The sequence below is a fragment of the Pelophylax lessonae genome (genome assembly GCF_965119305.1).
Source record: "Pelophylax lessonae genome assembly, chromosome: 2".
Taxonomy (NCBI): domain Eukaryota; kingdom Metazoa; phylum Chordata; class Amphibia; order Anura; family Ranidae; genus Pelophylax; species Pelophylax lessonae.
The window spans coordinates 450,708,846-450,733,792 of record NC_138769.1 but is presented as its reverse complement, the minus strand read 5'-3'; the positions used below and the strand labels follow the sequence as shown (position 1 = coordinate 450,733,792).

Below are 24,947 nucleotides of genomic sequence, written 5' to 3'. Positions count from 1 at the left end.
TCTAATAGAATTCTGGACAATTCTATTTTTCTCTAGATGCAGTTAAACTGACCGTACAAATATATTATTTCTGTGTAGTAGTACTGTATACCTTTGTACAGTGGACAATCCTGTAGGGGTTATATTAGCAATTAACAGAGATTTTAAAAATGCCTTGGTGTGAAAGGCTTTGCGGCTTTGAAAATGTAGAGTATGTCAACAAAAGACAATATTAAAATAATTATTTTTTTAATTAAAATACTAAACATGTTATAACTTCATGTTATACCTACCTGCTCTGTGCAATTGTAATGCACAGAGCAGCCACGATCCTCCTTTTCTGGGGTCTCCCCCGGCGCTCTTGGCTCCTCCTCTTCTCTGTCTGCCCCCACAGCAAGCCACTTGCTACAAGAGCAGACATGCAGGCTCGTTCCCAAACCAGGCTGTGTGTGTCAATTGACACATGCAAGGCAGCTCAGCCCCATCCCCTCTTTACAGCATTTGACTGACAGCAGCAAGAACCAATGGCTGGGGCTGCTGCCTCAATACCTGTGAGCAGAGGGAGAGGGGAGAGGAAAGATGCAGCTGTGCACAGCGCTGCATTGATTGAGGACTCAGGTAAGTATTTAGGGAGGTGGGTGAGCAAAGCAAGCTGTAAAACTTTTTTAATGCAGAGAATGCATTAAAGCGGAGTTCCACCCTGGGAAAGTTTTTTTTAATAAAAATACGCCCAGGACAGTCAGGGCTAGTGCATTCCACAATTGCTAGCCTCTGATCTGTCCCGGGTTGCACTTACCTTTTAGAAGAAATACTTACCTTGAAAATGTATTGTCCAGCGCTGCCATCTCAGGTGTGGGCAGCTTGAAGCCAGCGTGATCCTCTTCTGTGTCCTCTTCCGTCTTCTTCAGTCCCACGATGCACTGCACCGGCCCCGCCGTCACTTCCGGTGCCGCAGCATCCTCCCTGCACAGCTTCTGGGCATACCCAGAAGCTGTTTAGCAAGGTATGACGGCGCCTGCACCGGAACGGACGTCGGGGCCGGTGCAGGCGCATTTATTCCTGGGAGCGATGACGTTCAGCTCCCAGGAATCATTGCAAGCCAGGAAGTGACGAATCGCCGGGGCCGCCAAGGGGAGGAAGAGGAAGTAAGGTAAGTATATTTTGTTCTAAACCAGGTAAGTAAAAAAAAAAAAAATTGCGATTATCCATTTGTTTTTCAGGTGACCCGGAGCAAGAAGATGGAGGTAAGTATAATTTTAGGGTGGAACTCCGCTTTAAGGTAAAAAAACATTTTAGCTTCATAACTACTTTAAATAGAATATACTGTATGAGCAGGGCCCTCTGACTCCTCCTGTATTGAATTGTATTGTAACTGTACTGTCGGCACTTATGTTGTAAAGTGCTGCGCAAACTGTTGGCACAATATAAATCCTGTTATAATAATAATAATTCTGAGAAAAAAACAGGAGGTGATGCTCAGCTTACATCTGCAATAATTTGTCTTAATGAATAACAAAGAAAACAAGAAAAAGGGAAGGACGGTGAGATTTAACAATGTTTTTGAATCATTATTTATAACTGCCAAATTTTATCAAACCAAAACAATGCTTATATTTTTTTACCCAACGGAAATTCACTTTTGATTAATCAAGACTTGTTCTTGTTTTACTTTTTCCTGAAATATGATGGAAAGAGCCAACTGCAGGCAACAAGCCATTTAGCTGGAGGAGAAAATGTGTATACAGAGTTTATGTGAGTATTTGGTTAGATATAAACTAGGGTCATGCATTAAAGCTATCTGGCAATCTGGGAAAATTGCAGCATTTACCTATTTACCAGTAAATACTGTGGCAATCTGGGAAAATTGCAGCATTTACCTATTTACCAGTAAATACTGTAAAATGTATCAAAATAAAAGATTTGAGCTATTTAGCATTGTCTTTAAATGATTGACATTGAAGCAATTTAGCCAAAGTCTATAAATAGGCTGACCACCCTAGATGTAATAAAGAGAAAAATAGTTTTAGGTTGTTTTTATTTTTATTCTGCTTTGCCTCTATTATAATAAACAGGCATGTGTCAAAGAAACATGGGCACTGGTAATAAATAGCGGGCCTGTCTGCCTTCATGGTGTGTGTTGGAATGGAGGGATTACAGAGAGAATCCCGAACTAACTTGTGCATTCCTCTGTGCAGTCTGGGCTCTCCTTACTTCCGCCTTTCATAACGCAGCAGGCTGAACTAAAAAAAGCTCAGTTCTAAATAAAAATTACAGGTATTTATTTTGGTTGTCCATTAATATAGCAATGGACATGGCCGGTAGAGGCAAAGCTAATACATAACTAAACATGATACCCTGGGTTTTAGGCAGACATAATACACAAGTTAATGTACAGTAGCTCAGTATAAATTCTATCATAATGTGTAATTTTAATGCAAGTGATGTAAGTATCTAAATTTAACCAGCGCCTCTACAGTGCCAATACTGCAAAGTTCAGATTAGGAGAGGGATAAGCAGAACAAGGAGCCTGGTGGACACTGGTGATTTAAATTGCACACTTCCATGTTATCTGTCTTATGGAATCCAGTGTTAGGAGTACCATAATTGTTAGGGTTGTTGTCAATGGTTAGATTTCAAGTTTAGATTTGGGGTTATGTTTTAGCGTTTGGGTGTTCGGTTAATGCTTACAACTTGAAGTAATTGTACACATACCTGCATTAGTTTTCAGCTTCCCAAATATGTATGGGCAAGGCTTTGGTACTTCTTGATAGTGAAGTTTATTCACTCCCTTCCACCTCCTAAACAGACCAAAAGGCCAGAGAGGCAGCCCATCAAACTTAAAGTGGAACTAAGCCGGCCATAGACGTTTCGAAACTCAAATTCCATTCAAACCATGTATGTGCAGGCTGAATGTAGTCAAGATGATCAACTTTGGTACAAGCAGTCTGTCAGATTTGCACATGCAGTTATTGCTAGCGGGAGCCTACCCATCAGGAGAACACAATGGCTCCACGGGAGGGATTCCCCTATCAACACTGACCCATGGTTCCAGGAAAGAAAATCGTTCAGTCTTTGGCCAGCCTTAATCAGAAAATTAAGACCTGCTAGATTACTTCAGGCTGAGCCCTTTAACAGGTATAGCTCAGTAAAAAAATAAGTGCTTTTATTGTTTAAATGTAGTAAGGTGCTGTCTCACTCTGCCCTGCACAGCCTCAGTTGTCTTGTATTTTCGCCACGGTGCTGATAATCAGTAGGTCACTAGAGGTCAATCAGCTGGCAGCCTAAAGATTTACTGCTGTTGGGGGGGGGGGCTGGGGAAAACCACAGGATGACAAAGACTGTGCCCAGGGAACACAGATTAGGGAGAGAAAAGCAGGAGAGGTGACAGGACAAACTCTGCTGCTAGAGTGAAGAGTGTCTTATCTTACCTCCCTGATTTTCTCTCTTTTCTCCTTGGCAGCATCAGCCTATGAACATTAGCCCTGTAAAGCTTCTGTGAGCCTCTCTCTCTAGCTGAGCCAAGAATAACAATCTAGGCTGGAAATGCACACATTTTAATAACAGAAAGTGACAGTTTTGAGACCAAGAAAAGGGGGAGAGTTTTCAATAAGCAAGTGATTACTCTGAGCTTCAACAAATTGGTGGCCTCCAGCAAGAAGAAACAGGAGCAATGCTGGATACATTTTACAGCACAAACTAATTTTGGTAGCATAATTAAATAATGTTGAATTACACTTTATTACTAAACGTATTGGGATACATGCCTTTACACGCACATGAACTTTAATGGCATCCCAGTCTTAGTCTGTAGGGTTTAATTTTGAGTTGACCCATCTTTTGCTTCTACTTCAACTCTTCTGGGAAGGCTGTCCACAAGGTTTAGGAGTGTGTCTATGGGAATGTTTGACCATTCTTCCAGAAGCGCATTTGTGCAGTCAGGTACTGATGTGGAAAGAGGGCCTGGCTCGTAGTCTCCAATCAAATTCGCCCCAAAGGTGTTTTATCGGGTTAAGGTCAGAACTCTGTGCAGGCCAGTCAAGTTCTTCCACCCCAAACTCGCTCATTCATGTGTTTATGGACCTTGCTTTAGGGGTTTACGGTGTGGGTTGTTTTTAGGGGTTGGGCTTGGCCCCTTAGTTCCAGTGAAGAGAACTACTAAGGCATCAGCATACCAAAACATTTTGGACAATTTCATGCTCTTAACCTTATGGGAGCAGTTTGGGAATGGACCCTTCCTGTTCCAACATGACTGTGCACCAGTGCACAAAAATCGAGGTCAATGAAGACATGGATGAGTGAGTTTGGGCTGGAAGAACTTGAATGGCCTGCACAGAGTCCTGACTTCAACCCGATAGAACATGTTTGGGGAGGAATTAGAGCAGAGACTGCGAGCCAGGGTTCACATCCACATCAGTGCCTGACCTCAGAAATGCGCTTTTGGAAGAATGGTCAAACATTCCCATAGATACACTCATAAACCTTGTGGACAGCCTTCCCAGAAGAGTTGAAGCTGTTATAGCTTAAAAGGGTTGGCTAACTTAATATTGAACCCTACGGACTAAGACTGGGATGCCATTAAAGTTCATATGTGTGTGTAAAGGCAGGCATCCCAATACATTTGATACTATAGTGTAAGGATAGCTCCCAACTGTCCCTGATTTCTAGGGACTATCCCTGATTTGGAACAAAGTTCCTCTGCCCCTCTTTCCTCCTCATTTGTCCCTCATTTCAGTCTGATATATATATAGATGTATATAAATTTCACTTTTTATCTTTCAAAAAGTGTTTCCCAGTGCTAAACCTTTTATCCAATTTCTAAATTGCTGCATTTACAAATTTGTAAATTGTAAAAGCCAATAGAAAAGGAATAATAGTGGGAAAAAAACAAAAACACTGGGTTTAACTAATTGTTTTTTTAATACTAATAATACTTATAATTTTCCTTTAGGGGTGTGGCAGGGGGTGTGTTCTTTGCCTACATAATTTTGCTAATAGGTGCCCCTCATTCCCATCTCAAAATGTTGGGAGGTATGGTGTATGTTCTTTTGTTATACAAAATTAATTATCAAACTGTTATGGGTAAAGTTCCACTTTAAGGGCCAACAGGAATGTATGTGCAAGGGAGAATCTACCTGGAGTTACCAGAGTTTTGCCCAATCAGAGCGGCCCCAAATTCAGGTGGTGCAGAAAGTACTGAAAGCTGCTGCAGGCCTTAGGGCTCTTTCACACGGGCGTTCCTTTTTTTTTTTGCCCGATCAGGTCCTTTTTTTTTTTTTTGTAACGGACATGGATGACACTTGTGTCATCCGGTCCGTATGTCCGTTTTTCATCCCATCCGTTTGCGGATGAAAAACTGACATAATGCATGTCTATGTAAATACGGATGTCTGCGGATGACACCACTGACATCCGTTTTTGCTTCAGTTATGCTTTTTGAAAGGAAGAAAAAATAGGGTTCTCCTCCGTTCAAAAAAACTGAACTGAACTGAACTGACAAAAAACGGATGTCAGAGGATGATCATCCGATGACATCCGTATTTACATAGAGATACATTATGTCCGTTTTTCATCCGCAAACGGATGGGATGAAAAACGGACATACGGAACGCCCGTGTGAAAGAGCCCTTAAGGGGTTGATTTACTAAAACTGAAGAATGCAAAATCAGGTGCAGCTCTGCATTGAAACGAATCAGCTTCCTGTTTTTTTTTTTTTTTTTGTCAAAGCCTAAGGGCTCTTTCACACGGGCGTTCCGATCAGATCCGCCTGTCAGTTTTTTAGGTGGATCTGATCGGATGCCCCATTCAGCCCTATGGAGCAGCGGATGTCAGCGGTGACATGTCCGCTGACACCCGCTGCCATCCGCATCTGATCCTGTCCGTGAAATCCGGACGGATGGAAACCCTATTTTCCATCCGTCCTGGGGATCGGATGGGATCGGATGAGAGCGGACAGGCGGTCCGCTCTCATCCGATTCCCCATAGAGAGCAGCGGGGGTCTGACACCTCCCTCTCCGCACACAGTGCGGAGACGGAGCTGTCATCCGCCGGCTCAACGGGGATCGGTGGATCGATCCCCGTTGACCAGAGCACGGTCCGCAACGGAATGCGGACCGTGTGAAAGGGGCCTAACTGAAAAGCTGAACTTAGAAGCTGATTGGCTACCATGCACAGCTGCACCAGATTTTGCACTCTCCAGTTTTAATAATTCAAACCCCATAGTGTCTACATTTGTTTTTCTTAAGTGTGGGAGTAACAATATGTGTAAGGATTAGCTGATAATATAAGGGTTTATGTGTGCTTACAGGGAAATTTCGATTTTCAATGCCTGAAGTTCCAGAGAAAATTTTTGGGCACCTAAAAGTAACCTACTGCCTATTACCCACTGCCCACTTTTTGTATACGGTGAGAACTGCAGCAGTTCTCCAGAGTTCTGGTCACTTTGCTTCCACCCTCCTTGTCTCTAAGCGAAGTAATGAATTTGGCAATTTCAAAATTAAATATCTTGCATTTGAAACTCCCACTAACACTAGTATCCAATGCCCAAAAAATGTGTTCATGTAATAAAAATGTAAATATACATCAAGAGCTGGATACTACATGTAGGTGAAGCTTGGAACTTCAACTAGATTAAAGGGTAGGACTATGAAGCCAGTTAATAATTTAACCTGTCAGCAATCACCCAAATTAAGAATATCACATGACTGGCTCCAAATTACTCTACAAGTCACAAGAACACACAGGAACAATAACTCCTGTAACCAAAAAAGCATACTGAATAAGGTCTGACAAAGCAGCTAAATAAGTAATAGGTTTCATGCAGCAAGATTAACATAGAAAGTCCCTAAAAAAAGGAAACAACACAATTCATTGTCCATCTTTGAAACTTTAAAAAAAAAAAACAAACAGGCTAAACCTTAATTTTCATGCATTGGTGTACTTAAATAGTTTTAAAGATAATTCTATAACCTTTAGTAATAATGGTGTGGATATGAGTACTTATATACTTATCATTTGTTCTGATGTTGATGTCTTTCATATCCTTTGTATATGTTTGCTTCTGAGATACAACCTTCTAGATACTTAATTGTACCTGAATGGCTTATTTCATGCACATTTCAGACTGGGTTTACCTTTAAATCAGATGCAGCTCACAGCAGGGGTCTGAATTTCGGACCTGAAATGGAGCCAAAGTCACACAGGACCCCTGTGCAATCTGCTCTGCAGCCGCCACAGAGATATGTGAACCAGCTCCACTGAGAGCCGGGCACACTCGTCTGTCATGCAAACTACATGCGGGGAAACCCACATCCAATTTACACTAGTGTAAACCCAGCCTAATGAATGCAATTGTCTTCTTTGATTCTCTCTTCACTTTGGAGAGTATCTAAAGTATGTGTTCTATGTTTCGATATGTGGCCCATAGTCACTTATGTATTTCTGCTGATATTATGATGGCCACACGTATATATATCATGACCTGTTGTTCTTTCTTTCTTTCTTTCTTTCTGCTTTATGAATGAAATGTATAATATTAAATAAAAAGTGATTAAACATAAAAAATTGTTTATAACTTTCATTTTGAGCATGTTAGCAGATGACTCACCAAGTATAGTCCTACCAGCTGACTACTAGGTAAAAAACACCCAAGTTTGCTGCTGACAGGGATGAATGTCCTGTGTTTAGGCTTGACATGTGCTAGTTTTTAGTTATTTATCTTTTATTTATTTTTTTTTTTTAGCAGCAAAGAACAATGGTACAGATATATGACAACTAGACATGAGTATTGATGTAGTTGCAATGACTTGCTGCCCATGGAACTTGCCATATTGTATAAAGGCTTATAAAAGGAATGAGAATTCATTAACAAAAACTCATCTCTTTACATAGACATTCGCTGCATTCTTAGATGAAACCAACAAAATTAAAAAAAAAATTTCATTACTCTTTTATTTATGTCTCTGAAATGGCCTAGCAGTGCAAAATGACATAAAAAAGGATGTGCTGTTCCGTAAATTACTTTTATCCAAAAACTCTTTAAAGAGCAGATAAACCAGGATTAAAGCAGATTGCATTTCCCATGTAAATGCCATTATACAGAGCAAAGCTTTCTCTCTGAGATTTTGAAGGCTGTAAATACCCATAATCCACAAAACAAGCAGTAAAATAGGAAATTGTGGGAGAAGAGCACAATAAAGCACTTGGTACTTTCTGCACATGTTCATTTCAACTCAAAATGAAAGCAGCTTGGAGCCAAAGACATTGTCAAACCTTAAAGAAAAATTGCACAAAAGAAATACATGGGTCGCAGATGCCAACCTCTTGTTATGAAGTTCCCTGGCTGTCCTGCTGTCTGTAGCTTTAGTACTTTCTGAGTCCATTGTATCAATATATATATATAATAAAATATGTTACACTACTGGTTAATATAAAGCTCTGGCCTTGGGATTGCCTCCACCCCCCCCCCCCCCTCCAGCTAGTGGAGCACCCAGCACATAAAAAAGGGAAAATAAATGTTATACTTTTTTCTCCAGGTATCTTTGGTATGGTGACATTACAGATTTTCAGCACTTCCTCTACTGGTGGGCTCATTCTAAATTCAGCAGAGAGCAGACACCACAAAATGGCACTGTTTTCTGCAGCATTGCCAAATAAAGTGACCAGAAAAATATATTGGCACAAGCATAAATAGGTAAAATCAAAGCTGCTGAACATCTTGGTTTGTTGTTTTGGCATTGCCAAATAAGCCCAGGGCAGGTGCAAGCTTATGATGCCTAGCCTCAAAGAAGTGAGTTGATTGATCCCAGGCATCATTTAACCTCTTCCTGTCCGCTCTATAGCCGAAAGATGGTTACAACGTCCATGAGACTCAGCTGATCACAGATAAGAGTAAGGGGCTGGTCCCGGACCCTTACCACATGATCAGCTGTCAGACAATGACAGCTGATCATGTGATGTAAACAGCAGCCAGTGATCAGCTTTTTTCCCTCCTCATGCTGTCAGTGTAAGGAGAAAAAAAAGCTGATCGCCGCTGCTGTCAGTGGGACATCGGTCCCGAAGATGAGAGAGGCATCTGTGCCCACCAGTGCCACCTACCAGTGCCAACCAGTGCCAACTATCAGTGTCCACCAGAACCCTCCAGCGCCACCTATCAGTGCCCACCACTGCCACCTATCAGTGCCCACCACTGCCACCTATCAGTGCCCATCAGTGTCACCTACCAGTGCCTATCATAGCCCATCAGTGCCACCTATCAGTGCCCATCAGTGCCACCTATTAGTGCCCATCAGTGCCACCTATTAGTGCCCATCAGTGCCGCCCATTGGTACCACCCATCAGTACCACTTATTGGTGTGACCTATCAGTGCCCACCAGTGCTGCCTTATTAATGCCACCTTATAAGTCCCCATCAGTGCCGCCTTATCAGTGCCCATCAGTGTCGCCTATTAGTGCCCATCCGTGCAGCCTATCAGTGCCCATCAGTGCCGCCTCATCAGTGCATATCAATGAAGGAGAAAAATTACCTGTTTGCAAAATTTTATAACAAACTATAAAAATTGTTTTGTTTTGTTTTTGTCAAAATTTTCGGTCTTTTTTTGTTTGTTCAGCAAAAAATAAAAACTCCAGTAGTGAATAAATACCACCAAAAGAAAGCTCTATTTGTTTGAAAACAATAAAATGTAATTTGGGTACAGTGTTGCATGACCACACAACTGTCATTCAAAGTGTGACAGCACTGAAAGCTGAAAAATGGCCTGGGCAGGAAGGGGGTTTAAGTACCCCGTAGGCAAGTGGTTAAGCTGAAATAGGACTGGTGCTGCATTGGTGCAGTTGAGTATTGCAGCTGAAGCTGCCCATTTATATTTAATAGCTGCTGGTGGTTGCATTTTTTTGCCCAAACCAGACTTCGGTAATAAACATGTATATATTATATAATAAATCATTCCATCACTTGTGCTGAAGCCAAATAGTGGTATTCTGTGATGTCTTAAAGAGGCTCAGAGAACTGCTTGAGTTTTTTTTTTTTTTTAATACTCTGTGGGCGAACACTCTCTAAAATCACTAAAATCAATTTCTACCATCAGGCTGTAACTGAAGAAATGCATTTACTACATCTGGCTAATTCTGAATAATGCATTATCTGTGGGGCCCATATAATGGGGTTGACTTATTAAAGGCAAACAAGCCCTTCAATTTGCAAGAGAATTTTTCCTAAGGTTAGTGAATGTGGTAGAAATGCACTCTGCAAATAAAACCCAATCAAGTGAAGGAAAATAAATAAATAAATAAACCAGTACTTTTGCATGTGCATGGTTTGATTGGGTAAGTCAGCAGAGCTTTGACTCATTAACAAAAGAAAATTCCCTTCAAAGTGAATAACCTATTTTCCTTTAGTCAATCAACCCAAATATATCAACATTTGTCAAAAGTCATTGTAGTCGTTTATCTACTGTGCTTCTAGTGGTTAATCTACAAATCACTATATTGATGCCAAGTTTTACCATGCGTTTTTGCAACACACAGTAACACAAGGCACTCTGTGCAGTGTGTAGCATTGCCATTCATTTAGAATGGCACCCCAACCCATAGTATAGTAGGTGCCAACAGTCTAACATTGCAGCACACCACCATACACATAACAAAAAAGGTGCAGGTCTGGTTTTTGTTCCATTGCTGTTTGTTGGCAACCCTAACACACCACACAAAATACCACATTATTGGCATGTGGTAATGCATGACAAAACAGTGAAGAAGAACTAAATGTAATTTTTGTAATTTTTTTTATTTTTATTTTGGATAAGGGTTGGTTACAACGCTTGTCAATTTGTTCACCATCTGTGTCCCATTGGTGAGAATTTCCTTCACTTTCTGTCCCATAGCCAATACAGGAAGAGAGAGGAAATCCCATCACTGTGATTGTCACCAGGGTCACCAGAACTAGTGTCCCCATTGGAAGATTTTTGTTGTGGAGAAAACCCAAACATTTGGAAATGTCTTCACTTTTAATTTTGGTGATAATGTTAAACAGACAAATAGAAAGGATGACTCTTCCGGGGGCACAGACAGCAGAAAAAAGGACTAATTATTCCATCTCCAACTCTATCCAAAAAAAGTTTTCTCTTTAGTTATATTTTAAGATAAATGCTAATGCAAAAAAATATGCCCTACTGAAAATGCACTTCATCTTTAGAAAAGCAATCTGATCATTCATTATTTCCAAAACATAGCACAGATTTGTGATCCAAAACAATTCCTATGACTCATACCCATGATGGAGTCCCTGCGGAAAACATCTCTGTCAAAGATATAGAAGGATAGGTGTCTGAAGTTTCGTGGAATTTCACAATAAAAGTCTTCTCCGTAGAAAGGGCTGTAAAGAGGGGGGGGGGGGGAAGACAGATTAGCAAAACGAATATTTATGTTTGTTTATATGGCTCCCTTACAGGGAAATCAAAAGAAAAACATTTCCTTTTTTTACATTTGTCTTTGTAGGATCAAGCATGAACACATAAGAAAAGCAAATGTCAATACTTGCCATATAACATAAACAGCTGCAATTTATATTGTACAATAATAATAATAATAAGGCATCTTTTAAATGCATATCTTCAAAAAGCAAAAGTCAGATGAATTAGCAGATAAGGAGAACAGTACTGCAAGAGACACTAAAGAGGAAAACAATACCATGTCACTTATTCCATCACATGAGACTGATTCGTGAGTCATCCAGTGCAATCAGACTAGTCTGATTTAGAAGATTATTAAACTGTTATTAAACCCAAAAACTAAACAAGACTGTATTATTTTGCAGTTTACTAATCCTAAAAGCCCAACTCTGGGTATTTTGTTGTTGTGGCCGCACTGCATGGGTTAACTGCTTGTTTTGTTTAGGGGTGAACAAGAGCCTACACTCACCTGATCCCCCCTATGTCCAGCGGTGGACCGTTCCTGACGTCTTCACGTCCAGAGCAGGTCTATGGGCATGATGACATCAGGAACAGTCCACCGCACAAGACCGATGGAGTGTGGGGAGGGGGGGGGGGGTTGGAGGTGCAAAAGCCGAAGGTACCAGTCTTGCACTGGGAGGATTGTAGGTTTAGGTGAGAATATCTCTGCTTAAATTCCCACTTGAACGAAACAAGCAGTTAATCCATGAAGTGTGGGCACAGCCCTACTGAATGAGAACAACAAAACGTTCTGCTTTAATGTGATTTCTGCATTGGGTTGTTATTTAGGCTGTTCCCCTTTATTCTCACCTGGTGATCTGCCAGTACCACACTTCATGCCTAAGGGTGGCTGCACTCTGGAGACAGGAGCAACAAAGACACCTTTGGATGGCAGCATCCTCAATCTGGGGAGAGGGTAGCATTAGATATCCAACAGATTTGGATGGACTTTACTAGCAAATTTAGGTCATGCGCCTCAAGCTAACACTTTTTAAGCAGTACAGTTTTTTTTTTTCCTTTTGGGATAAAGATTTTACCTAAATAAATACAAGCTTATCATTGTAGGCAACCCGTCTGTGTTAAATGGTTTGTATCAATTGTTTAAGAAAGTTGAAAAATAACAGACATACTGGCAGGATCACCAGGTAAAAATAAAGGGAAAAAGACCCAAAAAAGGAAACTATTGCAGCCATCACACTGAAGGGTTGGTAAGCTGTACTATATTACATTTTTATTTTGGGGTTTAATACTGCATTAAGCACCAAAGAGAAAAGCCCTGTGTCATATTTTCCAAACAGACAGGTTTAGTCTGTCCTCAATATCACTTGCAGTTGCAGCACAACCCACTGCATGCACTGATATACAAAATCCATGCCGTAAAAGTGTATTTTGCAGCTACAGTGTTCTTAACACACAAACGGATGTATTAGAAACTTCTGACTATAACTTGTGACCCAGTGCGTCAGTCATTGAAACATTACTGAAAGCACTCTATTTTGCATCTAAAATAACTACATAACACCACATCATTGCAATTTCAATGTGGCATGATCGCTTGAAACAGTCTTTTCTGTCCTTTGTCCCCACCAGTGGCCTTTCCTTCTCTCTGATCTGATTTGTGTATCTTTTCGTGACCCACCGTAGTGAGTGCATGATGTAAATGTGGCTCTCTGTAAAAGAGGCACTGTATGTACAGTATCTCACAAAAGTGAGTACACCCCTCACATTTTTGTAAATATTTTATTCTATCTTTTCATGTGACAACACTGAAGAAATTACACTTTACTACAATGTACTCACTTTTGTGAGATAATGTATATCCTTTCCTGTGAATCAGCCATTGCCTGATTGCATGTATCAGAACATGGGTAGGGAGACCTGGAAGAACTTGACCTTGTGACAACCATCATCATTCACTCAGATGAGAAGTGGTGTTTGAGGGAAGTAATGGAAAGTTTTCGGGAAATGCAATGTGAGTTTTGTAGCAAAAGCTGAATTTTTTATTGTTAAACATGCTAATAATACAATAATAATACATTAAAAAATTTAAGTGCTTGTAAAGGCTGAATATTTTTTTTACCTTAATGTACACTCTACATTAAAGTGGTTGTAAAACCTCCTGTGCTACAGCTCCCCCAGACCCCCCCCCTTTCTTACCTGAGCCCGATCCGATCCAATGATGTGCATGAGCGCAGAACTCCCAGCTGCTGTCTCCCTCCTCATTGGACAGATTGATAGCAGCAGGAGCCATTGGCTCCCACTGCTGTCAAGCAAATCCAGTGGTACGGGAGCGGGTCCCGCTGCCTGTATCAATGGACACAGCAGCGGGATTCGGGAGCGAGCCCACATGGGTGCCCCCAGGGAAAGAGGCTTTCCGTGGAGGGGGGGCCTAGAGTGCTGGCAGGGTATCCAAGAAGAAGAGGATCGGGGCAGTTCTGACCAAAACGATTGCACAGAGCAGGTAAGTATAGGCATGATTGTTTTTTATTTAAACAAATCTGAGGGTTTACAACCCCTTTAAACTTAAAAACCTTCTATAGTCAGCTCCCTCAAATACTTAGCCTGATTTCGATCCAGTGCTGTGCCGGAGTGTAGCGGCACTGCTCTCTCTCTCTCTCACTCGTCACTGGACTCAGTGAGAGCAGCTGGAGTCATTGGCTTCTGAAGCTACCAATCAAATACGGAGACGAGGGAGTGAGGGGCTGAGCTGCGCTGTGTTTTTAAAAACTAACACGGCACGGCTCGAGAAGAAGAAGAGGAGCCAGGAGTGGCGGCTGGGGACCTGAGAAGAGGAGGTTTGGAGGTGCTCTGGGCAAAACCATTGCACAGAACAGGTAAGTATAACATGCTTGTTATTTAAAAAAATATATATATATAACTTTACAATCACTTTAACCTGGAGTTCTTCTTTGAAGAAACGGTGTTACATTGTGGCCCTCATACTGAAAAGTTTGGAGACCCCTGCTATATAACAATGCTGCAGGTAAAGAAAATACCTATATCAATTATTGTGGGCATAACACTGGTGAATGACTTGATACAGAAAGAGCAATGAAAATCACAAATCTACTCTCCCTAAAAGCAGAGGACAAACTCTTTTGATCTCATCTGTTTAATGGTAACACTAGATTTTCCTTTCATTTAAAAGAAAGAGTTAAACAAACAAGACATACATTTCTTTATGTGACGCTCAAAGGACATCTAAAAGAACACATAGATTTTTTATGACCAAAGTCTAGTTAAACCTGTCCAGCAACCAATTAAACCTGAACGGTTCACCCAAGGACATTGCACTGAAATTTCCAACTGACCCTACACTTAAGGCCCGTACACACGAAGATCGGAAGAAAAATTTTGTACAACAAACAATTGGCCGATTATCTGATCGTTAGTATAGTGCAGGGATATGCAAACTGTGGCCCTCCAGCTTTTGCAAAACTACAAGTCCCATCATGCCTCTGCCTCTGGGTGTCATGCTTGTGGCTGTCAGATGCTTGCTATTCCTCATGGGACTTGTAGTTCTGCAACATCTGGAGGGCCACAGCTTGCATATCCCTGCGTGCTTTCGACAGCCGATTCCGACTTTTTGGAAGACAAAACCTGAAGGTGCAGGCTAGAAATTTTTTTATCAGAAGTGAACACAGTGGCCGATTTTCATGTAATTAGGAGAGCAGAAAATTACTGCGCTAAAAGGTAAAGTGAAAAGCAGCTAGCACCAATCACTAGACAAAAAAGTGACCAATAATATGAAAACAGAAAAAATGTGCAGCGCTAATAGCAATGAATGTGGTTAACCAAATATCACATATATAAATATCCAATCAAAAACCCAAATGGAAATTATCAAAAAAAGTCCATCAGAAAAATAAAAGTCCCAAGTGAATGATGTGATGAAGTAAATCCAACATAGGATAACGTGATCTTAATGTGCAGCAAATCCCAACACCAATAAAGATAAGTGGATTGCGCTCACCAGATGGATGGGACCCAGATACCATACAGCATATGGGTCATACAAGCTTGTTGGAATATTTGTTGAATGTCCCAGCTGGATGTACCGACTTCAATGGAATCCATATGGATCAGCAACGAATATGGACACACCAGATTTCAACTCCAACATGGATATAGATAAAAACCAAAGGGGGGACAGACATAGTGTAATACTGCTAAAATCGATTTATTAAAAAGATAAAGCCGATACACTTACAAACATCCACAGGTAAAATGCATGTCAGGTATACATAGCAGGGCTGGCTGTAGTCCTCTTAACGCGTTTCAGCAGAAACGTCACTTCCGGGGACTAACCGTAAGTGACGACGCTGGAACGCAAAGGTCGCCCGGCGTACAATTCAAGACTCCATTTCATAGTGTATTAGTACAGCGGCTCCTCCTGAGCTGTCAGGTTGTTTTTGTTCAGCCTTGCTGGGTTAAATGAAAGAAAACTACTGATGTGTACGAGGCTTTAGCTGTCCGCTTGTATGTTACCCTGCATTGTTCACTGACCACAGTTTTACACAGAGAGTGTTTCCTAGGCCCCATTCTACTCACACACTGCTATACCAAACCCCGTACAGGTTGTCCCCGGGTTACAAACATCCGACTTTCAAATGGAGGGAGACAACAGGAAGTGAGAGGAAATCTACCCCTAGGAAGGGAAATTCACTCCTGTAAGAGTTTTCATGGGAAAAAGGTGTCTCCATTAAAGCTTTTCACCAATCCTTGTTTCCATGACAACCCAAATTTTTCAAAATCCAGTTTTCATAGGGACGGAAAGTGAGGTGAAATCTTCTGACCAGGGGTACAGACAGCAAAACAAACATTACTGGGGCGTTAACCCTTCCCTATGCTATCCAAAAAAATTTAAAACAATTCTTTTGAGTGGAGCTAAACTTATAAAATGTACCTGTTCCGACTTACAAACAAATTTGATTTAAGAACAAACCTACAGTCCCTATCTGACTGCCTGTACTTACAATGTGCAGTCCTGTGTATAAACAATACAACACACATGTGACAAGCAGCTTCTGATAGAAACGTTCAGTCACACTGCTCAGGTCTTCAGTTAGTGACAAAGTCCTGATTGGGCTTGCTTTTAGAGGTCATGCAAGCACTGAGCTGCTTGTTTTCCTTCGCACACACATGTTTCTATGCGATGTAGACATTCTTGCTTTCTCTCCAACCCGTAAAACAGTAAATGACAGGATTTCCTTATTTTGAATGAGGGCTTATTTACATGGGCACAGAGATGCATACAGGAGATGTACGGTAATGTTTCCGGAGCTGCATGCAGGCAGCTTTTGTTAGTCATTGGAGAAGCAACAATTGTGTGGGGTCATCTGAGATGACAGGCATGCAGGGATGTACAGCTCTTGCATGCTGTATAGGTCTCTGTGCCCATGTGAGTGAGCCCTAAAGAAACTCTCTGAATATGTGGTCAGTATGTTGGTTAAGGGCCCATTCATACTTACGCTTGCAATTTGCAGTGTGAATGGTAACACATACATGTAGGTGTGAATTGGCCCTGTTCATTTCCCCTTTAAGAGCTCACTCAAATTATAACTAACGCCAAACACCTTTTTTTTTATTTAACTTTTTTTTTGCTGTCTGTGTCCTTAGATACATAGTTACATAGTTAGTGAGGTTGAAAAAAGACATGAGTCCATCCAGTTCAACCTATGATGTGTGTGTGTGTTTGCTTTTAGCCGTACATTGTATACCCCTGTATGTTGTGGTCTTTAAGGTGTCCATCTAACAGTTTTTTGAAACTATCAATGCTCCCTGCTGATACGACTGCTTGTGGAAGAGAATTCCACATCCTTACCGCTCTTACAGTGAAGAACCCCTTACGCACTTTAAGGTTAAACCGCCTTTCCTCTAGTTTTAGTGAGTGGCCACGTGTCTTATTGTATCTCCTTTCTCTGAATAGTTTGTTCCTTATGCTCGGGTCGCCAGTACAGTATTTGTACATTGATATCATATCCCCCCTCAATCGTCTCTTCTCCAGAGAGAATAAGTTCAGGGCTTGTAGTCTTTCTTCATAGCTGATGTCCTCCATCCCCCTAATTATTTTTGTTGCCCTTCTCTGGACTTTCTCCAGTTCCAGCACATCCTTTCTGAGGACCGGTGCCCAGAACTGGACAGCATACTCCAGATGTGGCCGGACCAGAGTCTTGTAGAGCGGGAGAATAATCTCTTTATTTCTGGAGTGAATCCCCTTTTTTATACATCCCAGTATTCTGTTGGCTTTGCTTGCTGCGGCCTGGCATTGCATGCCACTGCCAAGCCTGTTGTCTACCAGTACCCCTAAGTCCTTTTCCATCCTAGACTCACCCAGAGGTTTCCCCCCTAGCGAGTAGCTTGCTTTCTGGTTTCTGGCCCCCAAGTGCATTACTTTACATTTTTCAACATTAAATCTCATCTGCCATGTAGTTGCCCACTCCGTTATTTTGTTCAGGTCCGCTTGCAAGGTTTCCACATCCTGCATAGAAGATATTGGCATGCCTAATTTAGTATCATCCGCAAATACTGAGATTGTACTAGATATCCCCTCCTCTAGATCATTTATGAATAAATTAAACAGGATTGGTCCCAGGACAGAACCCTGGGGGACCCCACTTTCCACACCCGCCAAATCCGAGTACTCCCCATTAATCACCACCCTCTGTACTCTCCCCTGGAGCCAGTTCTCTATCCAGGTACTCACCTTATGGTCCATACCTATCTTCCTTAGTTTGTACAGTAATCGTTTGTGGGGAACGGTGTCGAAGGCCTTTGCAAAGTCCAGATACACCACATCCACAGGCTTACCTTTATCTAGGTGGCAGCTCACTTCATCATAGAAGGTTAATAGATTGGTTTGGCACGAACGATTTTTCATGAATCCGTGCTGATTAATACTTATAATACCGTTTTCATTACTAAAGTCTTGTATGTGGTCCCTTAACATCCCCTCCAATATTTTGCAGACTACAGATGTTAGGCTGATCGGCCTATAGTTACCCGGGATATATCTCGGCCCCTTTTTAAATATTGGTACCACGTTGGCTTTTTTCCAATCAGCTGGCACCATACCCGTCTGTAAACTATCCTTAAAGATCAAGAATAATGGTCTGGCAATCACCTGGCTGAGCTCTTTAAGAACCCTCGGGTGCAAGCCATCCGGTCCCGGGGATTTATTTATGTTAAGCTTCTCTAGTTTAGCTCTAAGTCTATCTTCTGTTAGCCATGGCGGCACTTCCTGAGGTGTATTATTTAGTTCGGCCTTACAAGCTGGGTTCGTGTAGACCCCCGATTCCTCTTTAGGGAGATTATATCTTTCAGACCGGGTTTACACTAGCTGTGGCCATAGCTCGCAGCAGGGGGTCTGATGCGTCCCTGTTCTCTGTTTCAAGTGCGAATCAGGTCTGAATTTTCGCCTGATCTCGGACCTGAAATGGAGCCAAAGACGCACAGAACCCTTTTCCAGTGCGGACCACGGCCGCCACGGAGCTGTGAGAACCGGCTCCATTGACAGCCGGTCACAGTCTCCTGTCATGCGAATTTGATGCGGGGAAACCCACATTCAATTCACATAAGCGTGAACCCAGCCTAACTGTTCTTTTTACAAATGCCACAGGGAATAAAAGTGAGCATTAATTCAAAATGTTGAGTTGCCACCAGAACATGCATAGAGGTGAATCCTACTAATGGAAATTCTTATTTCTGTGATAAATGTCTAAGAGGGGATTTTCTGAACCTTAAAAGATATCCCAGACCTCCCAAGTCTCCCGCATGTGGGCTGCGGCTCCCTGACACCTGCAAGAGCCATGCGATATCCCGGCTCCGGGCTGTCAGCTGTCAGAACAGAGCTGATGCTTCATGTATAGTTCCGGTGTTTCGTGAAAAAAACCTACCCGTGAGAAATGCCTACCCTCGCCACTTCCGGTGCACGGCAGTGTGTGTAACGCGGCGGTTACATTAAAACAGCTCGGCTGAAATATGAATCATCTCCGCTCCTGTCCCTGTCACTTCCCTGATCTGGGCTAGTAAATATAAAAGCGGCGGCAGGTGTATGAAAAGATAAATCACGGAGCCGAGAGCCGCTTTTATATTTACTAGCCAAGATCAGGGAAGTGACAGGGACAGGAGCGGAGATGACTCAAATTGCAGCACAGCTGTTTTAATGTAACCGCCGAGTTACACACTGCCGTGATCATTTCATACCCTCCGTGCATCCGCACTAGTCAGCTCCTCAGCTGTTCCGTTACGTATCCGGGGCTGTGAGCATGCGCACTGCTACGCTGCTCAGCTGTTCCTCACAGGAAGTGACGAGGGTAGGCATTTCTCACGGGGTAGGTTATTCTCACGGAACACCGGCTCCGTCCTGTCAAAGGCGGAGTGACATCAAATACACTCCTCCTGTGAGAGGAGAGATACAGGAAGCATCGGCTCTGTATGCTTCCTCCATGACTGCTCCTCACACTCATTTGATGTCGCTCATAGGAGCCAGCATTTAGCACCAGCAGTACACACCAGCAGTAACCACCAGCAGTACCAGCCAGCAGTATCAGCCAGCAGTACCCACCAGCAGTACCCGCCAGCAGTACCCACCAGCAGTAACCACCAGCAGTACCCACCAGCAGTACCCACCTGCAGTAACCACCTGCAGTAACCACCTGCAGTACCCACCAGCAGTACCATCCAGCGGTACCCTCCAGCAGTATCATCCAGCAGTATCCTCCAGCAGTACCCTCCAGCAGTACCAGCCAGAAGTACCCACCAGCATTACCAGCCAGCAGTACCCTCCAGCAGTACCAGCCAGCAGTACCCACCAGCAGTACCAGCAGCAGTACCCACTAGCAGTACCAGCCAGCAGTACCCGCCAGCAGTACCCACCAACAGTACCAGCCAGCAGTAACCACCAGCAGTAGCAGCCAGCAGTAACCACCAGCAGTACCCACCAGTAGTACCCACCAGCAGTACCAGCCAGCAGTACCCACCAGCAGTACCAGTCAGCAGTAACCACCAGCAGTACCAGCCAGCAGTACCCACCAGCAGTAAGTCACATGTGCTAGGGGTGCAACTAGCCCCCAGCACATAATTGTAAATTTCCCAGCATGTGCAGTGTTTCTGACTCCTACCACCATGACCACTTCAAATCATTGAAATGGTCATGGTGGTTAGAGTGTCCCTTTAAAATCTCTCAGAAGAAGTAAACCTCTGTATACTGATTGCATTTCATTTGATCATCCTCTAGTTGTGTTAAACTGGTGGAGGGAGGGAGGGGGGACGGATTGCCACCTCCCTGAAATTAGTTTTTGTAGGTTGGGATGTCTGATATCCTCTCATTTCCTGTTGAGTCTACATGACAGGAAGTGAAGGGACATCTTCCTAAAGGAGGATGATAAAAAAGGATGATAAAAAAAAACCCTGACAGCAGATTTAACCCTTTCATACTCAATCTAAAATTAAGCCAAACGTTTTGCCTTTATAGTAACTGCAGTACATAATTATGAAGCAATGTTATAACAAGAATAGGATTTCTATCTGAATGCATTTTATGCAGTATAATTAATGTGTTTTACCTAACATCTTAAGGACCACCCCACGTACATTTACTGCGGCAGGACGGCCCTTAAGTGCAAAATCACCCACCTGTACGTGATTTTGTTAAAGGGTCTGGGGGTCACGCCCCCACTGTGATTAGACACAGCGGGAGCCAATCAGCGGGTCTCGGCCGCCCGCCACCTGCGATCGTTCAGGAGAATGACAGAATGGCGATCTGCCTATGTAAACAAGGCAGACAGCTGTTCTGTCATACAGGAAGAGAGAGATTTATGTTTCCAACTAATCAGGAACACAGCTCTCTCTCTTCCTGCAGTCAGTCCATCCCCCACACAGTTAGAAAGCACTCCCTAGGAGCACACTTAACCCCTTGATTGCCCCTGATATTAACCCCTCCCCTGCCAGTGTCATTTATACAGTAACAGTGCATATTATTTAGCACTGATCACTGTATTGGTGTCACTGGTCCCCAAAAAGTGTCACTTAGTGTCAGATTTGTCCGCTGCAATGTCGCAGTCCCATTAAAAATCGCCGGTCGCCGCCATTACTAAAAAAGTCAATAAATCTATCCCATAGTTTGCAAACGATATAACTTTTTTACCAAAAATATGCAGCAGAATACAAATTGCCCTAAACTGATAAAGAAATTAGATTTTTTTAATTTTTTTTATTGCATTTTATAGCAGAAAGTAATATATATATATATATATATATATATATATATATATATATATATATATATTATTTTTTTTCCCAAAATAGACGTTTTTTTTTTGTTAATAGCGCAAAAAATAAAAACTGCAGAGGTGATCAAATACCACCAATAGAACGCTATATTTGTGGGAAAAAAATGGCATACATTTTTTTTTTTTTTGAGTACAGCACCACACAACCGCGCAATTGTCAGTTAAAGTAACGCATGTGCCGTTCCACAAAAAATGGCCAGGTCATTAAAACCTTCTGAGACTGAAGTGGTTAAAGACACTTTTTTCACCTTAATGCATTCCCTAAAGTAAGGTAAAAAATGTCCTAGAACTTGTATCTCTCCCCCACCTCTCGATGTACTTGCCTCAGTCTTATCTTGATCCAGCATTGTGCCCATCTGCAGGAGCGCTGCATTCTGTTCCTCTTCTCACAGAATAGAGAGGCAGCAGCAGGAACCATTGGCTCCTACTACTGTCAATTAAATCCTGTGAGGAGAGAGTGGGGGGCAGGGCCAAGCCAGGCTGTCTCTGTCTATGGATGCGCACATCAGGGCATGCCTGCACATGTACCCCCCTAGCAAGTGGCTTGTTTTGGTGGCACATGCAGAAAAGGAGGAAGACAAGAGAGGCTGCGGGGGACAAATGTAGAGAAGGTTTGGGGCCACTCTATGCAAAACCATTGCACAGAGCAGGTAAGTATAACCTGTTTTTTTTTTTTTTTTAGGAAAAAAAAAATTAAGCCTTTAAAATTAGTTTAGTTGTTTACTTCAAATATTTGATATTCATGTGGGCCACCTAACCGCCTCTTTACACCTTTGCTTACACGATACTTGAAGATGTGAACAGGTGTTTATAATTTCATTATAAAGAACACTAAACTGCAAATTATAAATTTGAATTGGAAGGAATTGCAGTTTGGCATCTTCATGTGTTTATCTGCATGTGAATAGGCACTAATGTAATGTAATTTGTAGGAAAAAAATATTTTAGGTTGAATACACTTAGGATACGTATTGAATTCTTCTGATACGCAATTGATCAAAAAGCCCTAAATTCCTACTTAAGGCCCCTTTTACATGGCGGGCCCAATCAGCTCCTCAGGCAGACCTGATCAGACAGACCATTCACCCCTTTGGACAGGCGGGTGTAAACAGACTTCGATCCGATCCAGTCTGCTAAAAAAAAACAAACAAACAAAACTGTTACGGCGGAGCCGATTTCAGGATAGTCGGGTGTAAAGGCCATTTACACCTGGCTGACCATAAAGCAGAGTGGGCTGTCTTCATTTCCGCCCTGAAGAAACTGAGCAGACATGGTTTGTGTCATCTGCCCGCTTTGCTCCGCCTCTTCTGAAAGGGGCATAAGTTAGTGGTCACATAACAGGCTGGGTCTGGAGTCTTTTTTGTTTTGGACAGCAGTAGGTGAGGGTCCTTCTTTGGGTGCCTATGCATAATCCATTGATACTGACTTTTGCCATTGGCTGAGTCCTCACAGAGGACTCAGCCAAAAGGTCAAAGGGGTCCCCACAGAGTCATGACTGCTAAGAAGCATATGCTCATACAACCAATTAACAAACAAATACCTTGCCCAAAAATGACACTGAGGCTGATTAAGTTGGAAAACGGCAAGTTTACAGCTGTGTTGAACTTTTCAAACGTAAAAAATAACCAATGTCTGTCACAGTTACACTGTGACTACTATAAACCATAAACTGACACAGTCTAAGAGGCCTGTCCTTACCATCAGTGCCAGACGTGCATTAGACTGACCTCAGAATTTAACTTGAGGGCACATCACACTGAAAAAATGTCAATTGCTGGCAAGGTCAAAACAGCCAATAAAGCTGTTAAAAAAAATATCACAGAGCGGGCGAGTGGGCAGGCAACTCTTCTGTAAGCTGAATCTCCTTAAGTCAGAAGGGCCTTGCCTCAGCGTAACCTTTTTCTAGAGTTCAAGCTCTGCCCCATCCTCGTGTCCTTGTAACCAATCCTGAGGGAGCCACTTAACCTCTTTGATTGGTGTCAACGCCCACTGTAATGCACTGCTACCATCAGTCAAGGCTCCCTTTCCCCAAAGTGTTCAAGGGGTCTTCATGAAGATTGTAGCTTTGTCACAACATCAGGATGCAAGGGATGAAACCAAGATTGGTCAGTTGACCTGAACTTTATTGGCAGATCACCAGTGTCTACTACTGGAAGAGGCATGGTACAGGGTCACGTGATGCCGGATTTAGGTAAGTAAAAATGACAATGGGTGGGAGTGGGAGGGGGTCAGGGGCTTTAAAGGAGAACTCCAAGAAAACAGCTACATACACAGTTGAACTGTTTTATCTCACAAAGGGAGCTGCTGATGACAGGTTCCCCTGGGTTACCATTAGCAACAGTAGAACATTCTGACATGTTTCCAAGTGTTTTTACCTCAGACAAGGACCAGTCCAGTTTCTTTGGTTTTTAGGTTTTATTAGGAACTTGGATAGGAGAACGGATGAGTGGGATACTCCAATCAAACTGAACTATGCACTATAGGCTGGGACGATATAGAAAATGCTGATTGACGCTGGTTAACGCTGACTGACGCTGGTTAACACTGTTTGTGCAAGTCACAGCTAGGCCGCTTACTTTACTTTGCCTTTAACTGTGAAAGAGTCCCTTTAGCTTCCTAAGGCACTCCTTTCCTGAGGTAGCTGTCCTTTATAGTAGACTGCACTGCTAAACAACTTCAGGGCTCCTGGCACTCCCTTTACCCCCCTATCTTCAGGGCTTAACAACTTGGCACCCCCTTTACTGTATAACTCTGGGTTAGCCGACATCTGGATCCCCATGACCCCTCTGGAGTGGTCCCCTCTCTTAGGCAGATTCTTGAGTACTCACGATACTGTTTTTCCAGAAGTATTCTGCCCAGCAGCTCCACTTGGTCAGCACACTGGATCCTTCTGAAGCACAGCTCAACCCCTGGCCCCTAGGCCGACTGCCTGGACCACCTTCCTCACATCAGCAGGAAGAGAGACAGCCATCCACCTCCTCCTGGGACTTATCTCCCGCCAAAAGACACCCTGTCACATGCCTCCTCCGGATTTATTCCCAATCCCAGGATGCATTGCAGCAATGCCCACCCACTGGGACAGTCATAAACCCTCGTGTGCTATTGGCTAGGTTTTCTCCACTGTCCAACAAGGTCCCTCATTGGATACAGTGGGGAGACTCCCCAGACTCAACAGGTCACACCTGGAAGCATGTGACAGGCTAACTAACAGATCAGACCCTCCTGATAAGCA

General features: G+C 42.7%; 1 protein-coding gene across 2 annotated transcripts in view; it reads right to left on the bottom strand.

The window, feature by feature from the left end:
* Nucleotides 1-24,947, bottom strand: part of RASA3 (RAS p21 protein activator 3) — a 299,758-nt gene that overhangs the window by 136,643 nt on the left and 138,168 nt on the right. For both annotated transcript variants that reach the window (XM_082246000.1, XM_082246001.1), the window contains exon 3: nucleotides 11,244-11,347. In XM_082246000.1, the coding sequence (XP_082102126.1) occupies nucleotides 11,244-11,347 (104 nt within the window). The remainder of the gene's footprint in view (nucleotides 1-11,243; nucleotides 11,348-24,947) is intronic.